Source organism: Manihot esculenta, chromosome 2, assembly GCF_001659605.2.
Source record: "Manihot esculenta cultivar AM560-2 chromosome 2, M.esculenta_v8, whole genome shotgun sequence".
Taxonomy (NCBI): Eukaryota; Viridiplantae; Streptophyta; class Magnoliopsida; order Malpighiales; family Euphorbiaceae; genus Manihot; species Manihot esculenta.
In genome coordinates this window covers 8,032,511-8,046,796 of record NC_035162.2, presented here as the reverse complement: position 1 = coordinate 8,046,796, position 14,286 = coordinate 8,032,511, and the positions used below count along the sequence as shown (strand labels likewise).

Sequence of the window (14,286 nt, the reverse complement as noted above, 5' to 3'; positions counted from 1 at the left end):
CTTCGGGGGCCAAAGGTGCTTCCACAAACTCCCCATGTTCGGCGGCCGAACCTGGGTTTTCTTCCTTGGTCTTTTTCTTTCAAAACTCAATTTCTTTCTTCGTAAAACATGTAAAAACATTTTAGAAAACTTTTATTTTACCCTTCTAGAAGGCTCCGACATCCGAGAAATTCCGGATTCCAACAGAAATTCTGCCGGAAGATAGGAATTTCGGTGCCGGTGTAATACCCGGCTAGACCTCGACATCGGAAATTCCTATTTTCCGGTGAAATCTTGGATGTCGAAAACCTCTAGAAGGGAAAAATCATGTTTTTATAAATGTTTTTACATGTTTTAAGGTTTGAAGTAAGAAAGAATTGAGTTTTGAAAGAAAAAAACCATGGAGGAAAATCCAGGTTCGGCCGCCGAACTTGGTGGAGTTTTGGAGTCACCTTTGGCTTCCGAAGGTGGTCTGGCCAGCCACCTATAAAAGGCCCCATGTCCGAAAATGGGCGAGTTTTCTCCTCCATTTTCGGGCAAAGGTGAATTCATGCCCTTCCATGGTTGATTTTGAGGTTTTCCTTTAATCCTTTCAAGTTTTTAACAAGTTTTATCTTGGTTTTGAAGTTTTTAAGCAAAGATCGAAGTTTGGAAGCTTGGAGACCTCCGAAACCCGTTTTCCCCAAATCTCCAAGTTTGGGTCATGCCTTCTCTCGATCTTCAAGAGGTAAGCGTCGATCCTCATCATCTTTGATGTTTTAAACAAGTTTTATGAAGGTTTATAGGGTAGAAATGCATGTTTAAACTAGTTGTAAAAAATATTAGGGTTTATGTAGATTTGAGGATAAATGTATGTAGTGTGATGTCATGTTGTTGTTTGTTGGGGTTTAGGCTAGTTTTATGCCCCTGTATGCTTGAGAATGAGTTTATGCATGTTGTAGAATAACTAAATGTATGTTTGGAAGGTTTAGGGAGGCATTTGTGCATGTGAGGGCTGAGTTCTGCCATTTCTGGAAGAACTCAGGCTCGACAGCCGAAGGCATGTTCGGCCGCCGAACCTGCCTGTGGTGGCATGTTTGGCCGCCTAAGCTTGCCCCCGAAAGTTTGGACTTTCGGCTCTGGAGGGCAGTTTCGGCCGCCGAAGGTGCCGCCGAACATGCATGAGTTTCGGATCTGGAAGAAACCTTCGGCCGCCGAAGGTGCCGCCGAAGGTGCCTGACTTTCGGCTCTGGAGGGACTTTCGGCCGCCGAACCTGCTGCCGAAAGTGCCCTGTTCAGCCTTCCTTTGCATGTTTTCTATGAATGTTTTGTGATGTTTTAGGGGGTTTTTGGGGAGATGTTTAGAGTCATGTTAGTGTATGTTTGGTCCCTCATTTGAGTCCACCTGTGTAGGTTCGAACCTGAGGAACCGAGAAGGCTAGCAGTGTTAGCTGTTTCGGAGTCAGCCAGAGGTGAGTAGAACAGAACTCTTGTATTTTTAAAGCAATCAAACTTTTAAGCATGTTCATGCATCACGATTGCCATGATTATAGGATGCTTGCATTAGAATTCACGAATATGATGCATTGCATAAATTGCTGTTGATGTGGATGGATATTGGATGACCCACTAGCTCTCGATATGATATGCTATGTTATGATGTGGAAGTCCAGGTGTGGCCTACACTACGCCCCTGGCAATATGTAAGAGAAAGTCCGGGTGTGGCCTGCACTATGCCCCCGACACGATTGGATATGTTATGAATGTATATGTAAGAGAAAGACCAGGTGTGGCCTGCACTACGCCCCTGGCACAATTGGACTATGTAGAGGGTTATTGGTGACAAGTCCATCCGTGATGTGAATTATTTGTGATGTGATGCATTTTATGATGGCATATGTTTATAAACTGTTTTTATGGTTCTGCTTACTGGGCTTTAGTAGCTCACCCCTTTTCCCCTAACCCCCAGGTTGCAGGGCCAGAGATAGCTCAGGAAGTCAGCAAGGGTAAAGGCTATGTTATGTAATAGTCTAGTAGTGAACATGATATGTAAAATGATGTAATGTAAAGTAATGTAATGAGGATTAGTATTGTGCTTGGCCCTAATGTATGGTTAATCCCTGTTGTACATGATCTTTATGTAAAAGTTTTAATGATAACATATGTTGAAACAAGCTTGATGTATGTAATGTTGACCCAACTAGAGCATTTGATGAGGGCTCTAGTATGGGGTTTGTATGTATAAAGTTATGGTGCATGCACAGGTCAAGCTTGGTATATGGAAAGTTTAAAGTTTTTATGAAAAATGTATGATCATGTATGAGATTTTATCATATGTACAGGATGTATAGTAGGCTTGCTACGGGTCCTGGCGACCTTAAGTCGATCTGGATCCTAGCGCCGGTAGTGGTCTGGTTTTCGGGTCGTTACAGCCTCCATCTTGACAAATAAATCTGCCTCTTTATTGTTACCTCTGGCTACTTGGTGAAGTTTGCATCTGCCTTGCTTTCCCTATATTTCCTTTATTATGATCTGAACCTTCTCCTCATATTTGACGAGGTTCGGTTCTCGGACCTTAAATTATCCCCGATACTGATTGGCAACCAATTGTGAGGCACTAAAAATAAAAGATTTTTTAATACCTAGCTCCTTGATGATTCTTAGGGCCATTATCACGGCCTAGTACTCCTCCACGTTGTTGGTGACTTTTAAGGCGAGTTTCGTCACATATTGAATCTTTATGCCAGTTTGGGATTGTAGAAGAATCTCGATTTCTATGCCCTCGGCTCCTCAAGCTCTATCTGCCCAAACCTTCCATTCTTCTATGGTTGACCCAGAGGACTTTAGGAGTTCCAACGTTGGAGTAATCTCTGCCACAAAATCGGCTAGGACCTGGGCCTTTATGGCCTTTCTGAGAACATATCTAATATCGTAGACTGATAATATTACTGTCTAGGTGGACAACCGTCCTAATAGCTCCGGTCTATATAAGATCTTTCGCAAAGGATAGTCGGTTCTTACTTCTATAGTGTATGACTCAAAGTATGGCTGTAATTTTGTGATTGACATGAGTACTACAAACGCTAATTTTTCAAGAGGAGGATAATTCAACTCTGCCCCTTTCAGAACTTGGCTGGCATAATATACCGAGTTTTGTTCCCTATTGCTCTCACAAACGAGTACCAAGCAAATTATTTCTTGTGTTACATACAAATATAAGTACAAAACTTTACCTTCAATAAGTGAGCTTAGCAATGGAGGAGAGAATAAAAAGGCTTTTAAATTTTCAAAGGCCTCTACGTACTCTTTTCCCATTCAAACTTACATTTGCCTTTTAAGGCCTTGAAGAACAGGAGCATCTTTTTGCTGAACAGGATATGAATCGACCCAAGGTGGTGATTCGCCCATTTAGATTTTGTATCTAATTGATGGTCTTGGATGCTTCTATGTCTTGGATAGTGCTAATATTTTATGGGTTCACCTCTATGTCTCTTTTCGAGATGATATATCCTATGAATTTTCTAGCATTTACTCCGAAGATGCACTTTTCTGAGTTCAACTTCATTCCCACTTTGTCCAGGACATCAAATACTCTCTAGATATCCTTTGGATGTTCTTCTAGTGTCCAAATTTTAACTACCATGTCATCAATATACATTTTGACGGTAGACCCCACTATATCCTTAAAGATTTATGATACCAACATTTGGTACGTAACTCCTGTGTTTTTCAACCAAAAAGTATTATTTTGTAGCAGAAAACTCCATCGTCTGTTATGAATGTAGTTTTATTCTGCATCCTCGGTATCCATTATGATTTGGTGATACTCCGAGATGGCATCAAGGAAAGAGACAACCATGTGGCCTGAGGTTGCATCTACCAATCTGTCGATGGACGGTAAAAGGTCATGATCTTTTGGACATACTTTATTCAGATCGGTGAAGTCCACATATATTCTCCACTTTCCATTAGCTTTCTTTTTCAAAACCGCATTAGTCAACCATGTGGGATACTATACTTTCTTTATCAATCCTGCATTCAAAAGTTTATCAACCTCCTCTTTAATCACCTGCTGCCTCTCTGGTGCAAACTTACTTTTTTTCCTGTTAGATTGGTTTGACATTCTTGTCGACAGATAGTTTGTGAGTGATAAGAGTCGAGTTTGCACCTGTTACATCTTTTGGAGACCAAGCGAAAATCGACACCCGATTTTTCAACAATTCCACTAGATGAGACCTTGCTTTATTGGTTAATGTTGTACTAAAGTATACCTTCTGCTCCTTTCTTATCTGGACCTCCTCTACGAGATTTGCCACTTCTAGTTTTACATGAGGTTTCGGTTCTTTCAGCAAGTAAATGGGCATGGTTGCTTTTCCGAGACTTTTTGTTGGGGGTCCATAATCTTATTTGACTAACCTCGGATGGCCTTGGACCACTGCTATGCCACTTGGAGCTGGAAGCTTAAGACACATAGCACCCATGTTAATAATAATATCGTGGCAGTTTAAGACTGGACGGCCAAATATCACGTTGAATGCAAATGGGATATCTACCACTAGAAACTCTGCATATAACTCTCACCTATATTTCTCATCACCCTACACTAAAGGGGGGTTGATAGTGCCCAACACTGCCACGATCTTGTCTCCTAATCCTACCAAAAGATATAAAACTCTAGTGAGATTATTTTTATCTAAGCCCAACTTGTTGAAAACATTTAAGATGAGAAGATTAACATAACAACCTATATCTACAAGCACCCGCCTTACCTTGTATCGTTGCGATTGGCTAAGACTTGCAAGGGGGACAATGTGAGGTGGTGGTGACAACCACTCTGATGCTTAAATCAGTAACTGAACGAGAGAAAGTGTAAAGAAATACTTAGAGTTTTAATATTCAAGAATAGTGTATATTTATCTTTATAGTTCTTCTCCCTTAATATTGTAGGAGATTAGGATGAGTATGATATTTTTCTAATAATTCCGCTGTAATTCGACCGTTTACTTGATATGAGATATCATCAACTATTTAGGTGGAAATACCGCGATTATAGGTATAATGGAGATATGTTAGGCCGTGTTTGATAACGGTAACTTTGCGTAAAAACTTGCGAGGAAATATTTTGGTGATAGTTTAGGTGTTAAAATTTTCGATTCTTCCTTACTTCAGATTGAATCGCGTTTTTGGCTCACTAGACTATTACCACGTGAACCTATCTCATGATGACAATTCGTAATTCATTTTTAGTGATTATTACGTAGCATCGCTTAGTCAGAAAAGATGATCGTCTGTCTTCGTGTTGCGAGGATACCAATCCCAATTGATGACAGAGAACTATTAATCTTTTTTTCCATGCCGATCACTCTACTTTTAGTTTAAAGTTTTTGTTGAAATGTGTAATGAGTTGAATTTGTATTCTTGTGAATATATTTTATTCATAATTGTTGAAACTCCTTTTATCCATGGATTACTTGCTGTATTTGTTGAAGAAGATAAAAAATTAAATAACTGAAAATAATAAAACTGATAAATTAAATCAGTAAAATTTCGATTTAATTCAATTTTCTCGTAATTTAATTTAATTTAGTTTTTATATTTATTAATTACAACCGACAGACTTTTAGAGTGCACCATCCAACTTCAGTTTATCCACATTATTTCATTAATTTAATTTATCATTATTGACTCACTAAAAATTTTTTCTTCCTCCTCTCGGTTTATTTATAAGTAAAACAATAGAATAGAATGACTTTAGTCATTTCATTAAGTTCAAAGTTCAAAACTTAAACACACGAGTTTAATACGCTAAAAATAAATAAAATTAAAGCCTAATATAAAAGAAAGAGGATTCAAATAAAACCAAACACTAAAACCCTAGGAATCAAACGGGTTAACAAGGAACTAAATCTAAAAAAATTAACTAGCAAGCCGCCTCCCAACTAGAAAACATCAGCGGCACAAGAAGGAACGCTTCATATACTTTTCAAGACTCCTCATCTTCGAAAAATAGTTTGCTTCCCTGGCTATTAAGACACATTGATATTGAATTACTAAAAAAATATTATATACAAACTCAAAATAAAAATTATTAAAACTTATTTTAAAGTGTAAAATTAAATTATATTAAAACTAATATAGACTTTATTTGATTCAAATCTTCAATTTTATGAAAAGTACTAATTTCTCAAGAAATAACTTAGTTATTCTTGAATAAGTAAGTTAATTCCCTTTACTTCAATAAAGTGACTTCCTAAAATTTTTGAAAATTGAAAAAAAATACCAACCAAACAAGCTGAATATGTTATTTTTCTGTAAAATTAAAATTTCTTATTTAACTTAACTTCAACCAAACAAGGCCATAGTCTAAACTTAGTCCAATAGTTTTCGACTTCAAATTTTTATTAAAAAAAGTAATAAAAATAAATTAATATATATACTTATTAATTTTTAATTAAATTAATTTTATTGTCAATCTTCTTCCTATAAAATTAATAACTGAAAAAAATAGTACTAATATTAACACATATTTTCATTACCTTGCCTTACACTACATATCACATAGTATAAAAGTTGCTGCTTTTTTCCAGTTAAAAAATATCACACAAAGGCACAAGAGAGTCTGCAAAATGCTAACGGAGCATAAGGTTAGAGAAGAAACTCGATTCATTGAGAGTTTGAGCTGCTTGACTTCTATATATTTTGACATACACATTAAAAAAGAAAAAAAAGAAGCTGGTTGGATATTAACAAGGCCAACCCCTAGTAATCTTAAGAGATAATATTCTTCAATTGTTCATAGACTCAAAACCAACTTCGTCCATCTCCATAATACATATCTTAAGCATGTTACTTTCTGTGGTGTTTTAATATCTATTACTAAAATAACAATACAACCCATTATTCAATTCCAGGTGAGAAGAGGCAACTCATAATCAGGCTGAAAAAATATGCATCCCTTGTCTGGAAGAGACAGAAATAACCATTGAACTCGACGAACCTTAAGATGAACCAAAGAAAAAGAAAGGGAGGAAACTCTTCATCTAGAAGATTAGAGCCTTTTTAATTTATTATTAAAATTAGTGAATTTAAAGGTTTTTAATGTAATCTTTTAGTATTATAGTCTAAAAAAATATCAGGAGTATGGTTGGATTTATAACCAAATAGACCGAAGTGCACATTCGTGACATCCAGTTTTCACTCTCCCTCCCGATCAACGAAAAACCGCGTGTTCTTTCCACTTTCTCATAATAAATTTCTTCGATTCGCCCATATCACAACTAACCATTTCCCACTTCTTCCTCCCAGATCGGACGGTCCAATTTTCAATGGCAACCGACAACGACAACACCAGATCCGGATCCGCCACTCCCACCGTCAATGGCGATGCCGAAGCTCTACAGAGGCCCAAAATAGCTCTGATCACCGGAATAACCGGCCAAGACGGCTCCTACTTGACAGAATTTCTCATCAAGAAAGGGTACGAGGTTCATGGCCTGATCCGCCGGTCGTCTAACTTCAACACCCAGCGCATCAACCACATCTACATCGATCCTCACAATACCCACAAGGCCCGGATGAAGCTACACTATGCTGATCTTACTGATGCATCCTCTCTTCGCCGCTGGCTCGATACCATTCTTCCAGACGAGGTTTACAACCTCGCTGCTCAATCCCATGTTGCTGTCTCTTTCGAAATTCCTGATTATACTGCTGATGTGGTGGCCACCGGCGCTCTCCGTCTACTAGAGGCCGTCAGATCTCATATCGCCGCCACAGGAAGAAGTCATATCCGTTATTATCAGGCTGGATCGTCGGAAATGTTTGGATCTACTCCGCCTCCCCAATCGGAAACAAGTCCATTCCATCCCAGATCTCCATACGCGGCGTCAAAATGTGCGGCGCATTGGTACACCGTTAATTACCGAGAGGCTTATGGGTTGTTTGCATGTAATGGGATCTTGTTCAATCACGAATCCCCGAGGCGTGGAGAGAATTTTGTGACCAGGAAGATTACAAGAGCTGTTGGAAGAATTAAGATAGGACTGCAGAGCAAACTATTTCTAGGAAATTTGCAGGCGTCAAGGGACTGGGGATTTGCTGGGGATTACGTGGAGGCTATGTGGATGATGCTGCAGCAAGAAAAGGCTGATGATTACGTGGTGGCCACAGAGGAGTCTCACACAGTGGAGGAGTTCTTGGAGGTGGCATTTGGGTATGTGGGTTTGAATTGGAAGGATCATGTGGTGATTGACAAGAGGTATTTTAGGCCAGCGGAGGTGGACAATTTGAAAGGGGATTCAAGCAAGGCGAGGAAAGTGCTTGGATGGAAACCAAAGGTGGGATTTGAGCAGCTGGTGAAGATGATGGTGGATGAAGACGTTGAGCTAGCTAAGAGGGAGAAGGTGCTGGTTGATGCTGGATACATGGATGCCCAGCAACAGCCTTGATGATATGGGAATTTCAGTTTATTGTGATAAAATTACCACTATAAAGCATTCAGGCTTCATTTAGGCTTAAGGCAGGATTATCTGCATTTTTAGTGTGTGTTTTTTTTTAATTTTATTAATGTTCGTCAGTTGTTTTTATCATCTTGAAATCTGGAATCAATTTTAGTAAAGAGAAAAGTTCTGGGATCAAATTCTTTTGATGTTAGATACCTTCAATACTATCCGCGTTTCTTGTTTTTTTTTTCCCCTCAAATTTGCTCTCCCATGCTCTCCTTCCCGGTTAAACTTTCCAGTTCTTAGTAATGCACACAAGCTTGAAATTGAAAACGTTGTCAAATGCGCTAATACTTGACCTGATTGTTAACAGTCTATATTTAATTATTGCCAATAATTCAGTTGGAATTACGCTTGAAAATATTTAAAAATGCATCTTCCATTTGAAATTGGTATTCTATTTCACAATATCATTTGTAAGTATATTTCTAATTCGTTTCAAATCTTTATCAAATTAATCTTAAATTCTATATTCTATTTCACAATATCATTTGTAAGTATATTTCTAATTCGTTTCAAATCTTTATCAAATTAATCTTAAATTCTATTGGATTTCAGAAAGCTGGGACGAGAAACCTACAAGCGTTTTACCAATCCAGTTTAGTTTGCGCAGTGGACGTGATTGGTGAGAGAGTAAACCAGGCGGGCGTTTCATCCGGTCACGTTGCTGTTTTCTGTTGGTTCCCCAATCAGGGTACTGCTAAGTACGTGCCAATGGAAGGGAAGATTTGGGCACGCTACCCGCGGATGATAGACCAGCTCTTATTAACGTACAGTGACGTTCCTTGTTTGCTTATCTACCAATTTACTAGTACAAGGTGGGGTTCCTCGTTCCTCTTATCAGTTTTCCCTTGATCTCTTTTCCGGGAGAGATTTGCGAAAGCCAGTAAGGTCCGAGTTCATGTCGGTGAGGGCAAGATGCTTCTCTCTCCAAGCAGTAAAGTGTTAACCTTTTACAAAAATAGGAAAACAACATTATATCTGAGCTCATATCGCGTGACCATAACGACCGTATCATGCATCGGCATAAAATTGAGCGTAACGACTTCATCAATAAGGACATGCTCGAGTCTGTTTCTGTGAAAATTAATAGCAATTGAAAAAAAAAAGATTGACAAAATCCAAAAATTGTAGCATTAGTAAAATTTTCTCAATGGTTTCATAAGTTTAAATGAATTCCCTATATTGAAATATGTATATATAAAGTGACAATTCTTCTATGTAAAAATCAGTTGAGATGAAAGGATTTTACTCCATTTCCAAACACAACGGACGCCCACAAGGTTAAGAAATGACTATAAACAAGCAATGAGTTAGTGTGTGAAAGTCAGTCTGGTTTGTTTTCGGTCAAAGGTGGTCTTCTTAGATCTTGCTGGGAAGCTGGTTTACGGATGATATCTGAGTCGGCAGTAGAAACTGCAAACGGCTTAACTGATGACCGAAGAGATTGTGGCCCCTCTGTAGCAATTCTTTTGCACAATGCATCACAATTGCTAATAACCTCAGTCAACCTCCCTTTCAGCTCTCCAATCTCCACTTGTAGTGCGTGAACTGCATGCATTTCCAAAGTGAGTTCAAACAAGGTTTTGACACAAGTTGTTAAATCAAGTGTCTTAATCAAAGTTAAGCGAGACAAATTCATAAGAAAGTTTTGTGATTTTGACGACATGATCAATTATTACCTGCAACTATTTGATACACAATATTACCTTCTGACGTTTTGAAGTAATCTTCATTGGTATAATATATATCATAATCATTAATTACCTTCTGAGAGATGTTGTGAAGTGGTCTTCATCGTCGACACTGAGTAATTAAATCGTTGAAGAAGTTTGGTTGCCAAAGCATCTGCAACTTCTATCTTATTTTCAATCTCTTCCTGCAGTGTTTTGAAGCAGGTTATATTGCATACACCCTAAGTTCCTAGTTCTTAAAATACTTAATAGCAAAAAAAGTTGGATTGATTGATGACTATTGCCCACTAAAAGAATTTCTAAACATAGAAGTTTCCAGTTTTCATGTGCTAACTGCAAAAATAGAATATGGTTTCAGTTTTTGAGTAGCTTCTTTCCAATAGATACTAACCCTGTCATTCCACTATAATCTATTAATCTACTCTCAGAGGAAAAAAAAAAGTTTAGGTGGTTTATGAGCTTCTCAAACTTATAGCACATGAATCAGGTACTCCATGGTATAGATCTTGATATATGTAAGAAGCAAGCTAATGAGGTCTGAATGCTGTTGAATCCAAACCAGAACATAGTTATTTGATAACTAGATATAAAGAGAATGACACTACACATCTTTATCCTGCTATCATGATATCTTATTACTTACCTTGGTCATCAATAAAACCTAAATGTAAGATTTGCAAAGTCAAGTTAAAAAGCTTTCAGATGTGATCTTGGTTCCTATCTGAGTTCATGTTCACAAGGCAAGTGTTTCCAAGTAATAAAAATCTTAAGTTCAACATGAGCTAATATGGAAACCCCCCAGATCCAATTTCTGATCCATCCCATGCCTTTAAAAGCCATAAAATATTACTACCAACAACAAATTATTCTTCAGCAAACATCATTTATGGTGAAAAAGGTAAACCTGTTTCTTGCTAATCTCTTGGGCTTTCTCGTCCTGCCACTCACGAAACAATGAGAATAGCTCCAGTAGCACCTTTGGATTCACCGTAGCTACATTGACCATTAAGAATAAAGCACATTGAAAATTTTAAAATAAAAAAAGTACAAAGAAAAGTAAATAACAGAGAAAATAATTAAAATTTTCCTTTTAGAAGGAGATGAAAAAGTACAGCAACAAACTTCAAATGAATAACTAACATTACAATGTAAACACTAGGACCATATAAAACAAATAAAACAACCATCATTCGACTTCATGAAACATTAATTTTACTCAAAGGAAAAATACTAGATGAAAAAATTATAGAGATCAGTGATTTCCTTCTGATTCACATGATACATTGTACTCCACCAAGATGAAATATACCTGGCCTTTAGACCAGAAGGTTTTATGAAGGGAGACAGAATTGAAACGAAAAGTTCTTGGTTAACCTCTGTGCAAAAGAGAATTCCCACTCCCACTGTTTCACACCAGTTATCCATATAATAAAAGGTTCGTGTTAGTATTTAAATTTTTGACATGATTTATTAATCGTATAGTGTTTGTGTCGACCTTTAATCGTGTTCATGTAGAATTCACATCGACATAAACATGACCGGTCAACCCGAACCCTAGTTGCCCCCTAGTTTTTAATCCTAGTAACAGCAGCAATCACAGTGCAACATTAATGGGTCATCAAGCATGTTATGTTACAGTCAGTAGTAGGATAATGTGATTAGTTATGAGTTTCCTTTGCAGTCTTAGCAAATTGAATGTAATGCACATAATCTAGAGGGAAAAAAGAGAGGGAGGAGGGCTGGGGAACAGGGATGATTAATATGGCTATACCTTTTTAATTAAGGTAATTTCAACTAAAATTTTATCCTTACATTTGTTTTGCCAATTTTGGAAGAAACAAACGTAATGATATTCAGTGAGTGCAGTGGGCTGTTAATACAGACAACCTTGGAGAAGGTAGGTTTATTGGTCCATACCAGTTTCAAGTAAACCTTATAAAGTTTAATCTAAGAATGATACAAATTTAACTCATCACATTCAATTACATTCCAAACAACATACCTAAGAACATTCAAAGACTTTCAGACTGATTATTGTCATCTTAAGATATATACTTGCCTATATAACTTTTGCTTACACGGGCAGTAAATAAATAACGAACAGGTTCAAAGACAAGCAGTTTCATTCCACAAAATGAAACCTCAAACAAATGACTTAATAATGAAAACTGTGTTCCAAAGATATATCCTAAGCATACTGGTGACAACAATAAAAGTTTGTTTGATATTTCTGTTGCAATTACTACATCTGGAACACGATTGGAAAGGGACAAAGTTAATCGAGATGAATAATAAGGGACGGCAGCAGGCCCAGGAAAAAAAATCACATTTCAAACCCTAAATTCAAACTCCGGAAAAGAGAGAGACGAGTTCTTGACTGGACTTACCATGAGCTGATGAAGATGAGGGCTTCCTGATCAAAATATCAGTTAAGCTGCCCTCTTCCGTCGGAGGCGACGTCAGAATTGGCCTTGACTAGAGTTGTAACCGATGAAACGAATTGAAATTAGCCAGGAAATTTTGAGCAAAAGATAGCAAAAATTGAAGGGCAAGAAAAATACAATTTGAAGGGATTTGAGCCTCTCCAAAATGGGATCGACGCCTTGCGATCGTTCGGATACGGTGGTGATCTCATCGGCCAGTGCCTTTAAACACCAGTAGTCGAGTAAAGAGCAGTGTTAATACAAGTAAATTTATCAGTAATGCAATGAATCTTCGATATGCAAGTGAAATCAGAAAGTGACCTGCTGCGAACTCGAGAGAGCGGATTCTGAGGCCCCCATGATGGCTAATCTGCAATTCAATGTTGAAATTGAACAGAACACTATGGACTCCGGAATTTTTCTTGTTGAGCCATAATGATAAGTGGTGAGCACCGGAAAATAAAAAAATAAAAAAATATATTGGCACTTCTTAACGCAACAGAAGTAGGTACAAAAATGGCGTAAAATTATTAAATTTGCCTAGGGATAAAAGCACTATTTTAATTTTTATTTAAATTTTTACTTTTAAATTATTATTAAAAAGTTAAATAGTTTAAACATATTAAATAATTCGTAATTTACACTTTAAAACTAAGATAAATTATGACATTATTTAGATTTTAATAATAATTTTAAGATAAATTATGACATTATTTAGATTTTGAATTGAGTTAATCGGGTGAAACTTAATAATCTCTCAATTAGTGGGCTTGATCTTGAATTGAGTTGCACTGATATTTTTCGTTTTCACTTGTGCTCGGCTGTTTAGTGTAGGGTGTGCCGTATTCGGTTCAAATTGAAAAAATTGATCGAATCGAATCGATTTAAAAATTTAGTTCGGTTTTTTATATATTTCGGTTCGGTTTGGTTTTTAATTTCAGAAATTTTAGTTATTTCGGTTCGGTTCGGTTTTGATCAGAAAAAAATCGAAAAAACCGAACCGAACCGATTAGTGATAATAATATATTTTTTCAATAATATAGAGAAATTAAATCATATTAAGATTAAAATATTTTAATTAAATTTTAAAATATTAAAAATAAAGTGTAAAAAATAAAAAAATTATTAAAAAATCGAAACCGATCAAACCGAACCGAATCGAACCGAATCAGACCGGTTCGGTTCGATTCGATTTCTGACCAAAATCGATTCGGTTTGGTTTTCATAAATACTAAAATTTCGATTTTCAGTTTATTCGGTTCGATTTGATTTTGAACCGAACCGACCGAATGCTCACCCTACTTTAGTGTGCTTCCTTTGTTGTTTGTTTGGATTGAAAAAAATTAGGGAGAAAGAAAAATAAAGAAAGTAAAACAATTTTGATGTGATATTTTTCTCCATTTGAATAGAGAAGAGAGAAAAATAAAATTTATTTTCCTTTGAGAGAGAAAATAAAAAATTATTTTTTTAATGAAATTATATTTTTATTCTTTTATGTCCATTATTATTTTTCTTTCTTTTATTTGTTCATTTTTCATCCATCCAAACGAAAAGAAAAAAAAAATCCTCATCTTATTTTCCTTTCCCTCTTCTAAAGTATCCAAACATAAACATAGGCTTAGACGAAGGAATCTATTTCACTCCCATTAAAAGTTTGTTAATTTTTTTTATATAAGTATAATCAAATCTCTAAATTTTTATTTAAATATG

General features: G+C 36.6%; 2 protein-coding genes across 2 annotated transcripts; one reads left to right on the top strand and one right to left on the bottom strand.

The window, feature by feature from the left end:
* Positions 1-6,995: 6,995 nt before the first annotated feature.
* Positions 6,996-8,596, top strand: LOC110609213 (GDP-mannose 4,6 dehydratase 1). Its single transcript, XM_021748641.2, has one exon. It carries the CDS (start codon positions 7,284-7,286, stop codon positions 8,403-8,405), a length of 1,122 nt encoding a protein of 373 aa, XP_021604333.1. The 5' UTR covers positions 6,996-7,283; the 3' UTR covers positions 8,406-8,596.
* Positions 8,597-9,570: 974 nt separating this feature from the next.
* Positions 9,571-13,054, bottom strand: LOC110609214. The gene is made up of 6 exons (XM_021748642.2): positions 12,898-13,054; positions 12,715-12,798; positions 12,541-12,628; positions 11,058-11,146; positions 10,227-10,338; positions 9,571-10,010 (listed from the first exon to the last, which is right to left on the bottom strand). Exons 1-6 carry the CDS (start codon positions 12,934-12,936, stop codon positions 9,787-9,789), a joined length of 636 nt encoding a protein of 211 aa, XP_021604334.1. The 5' UTR covers positions 12,937-13,054; the 3' UTR covers positions 9,571-9,786.
* Positions 13,055-14,286: the final 1,232 nt, after the last annotated feature.

Excerpts from the sequence above, each read along its gene's own strand:
- LOC110609214 (XM_021748642.2), bottom strand. The coding sequence starts at position 12,936 with ATGGGGGCCTCAGAATCCGCTCTCTCGAGTTCGCAGCAG. Across the intron at positions 12,629-12,714 it reads GGCTCAAATCCCTTCAAATT|TCAAGGCCAATTCTGACGTC; the intron begins GTATTTTTCTTG and ends TTACAACTCTAG. Across the intron at positions 10,011-10,226 it reads TTCACAACATCTCTCAGAAG|TTCACGCACTACAAGTGGAG; the intron begins GTAATTAATGAT and ends AAATGCATGCAG.
- LOC110609213 (XM_021748641.2), top strand. The coding sequence starts at position 7,284 with ATGGCAACCGACAACGACAACACCAGATCCGGATCCGCCACTCCCACC.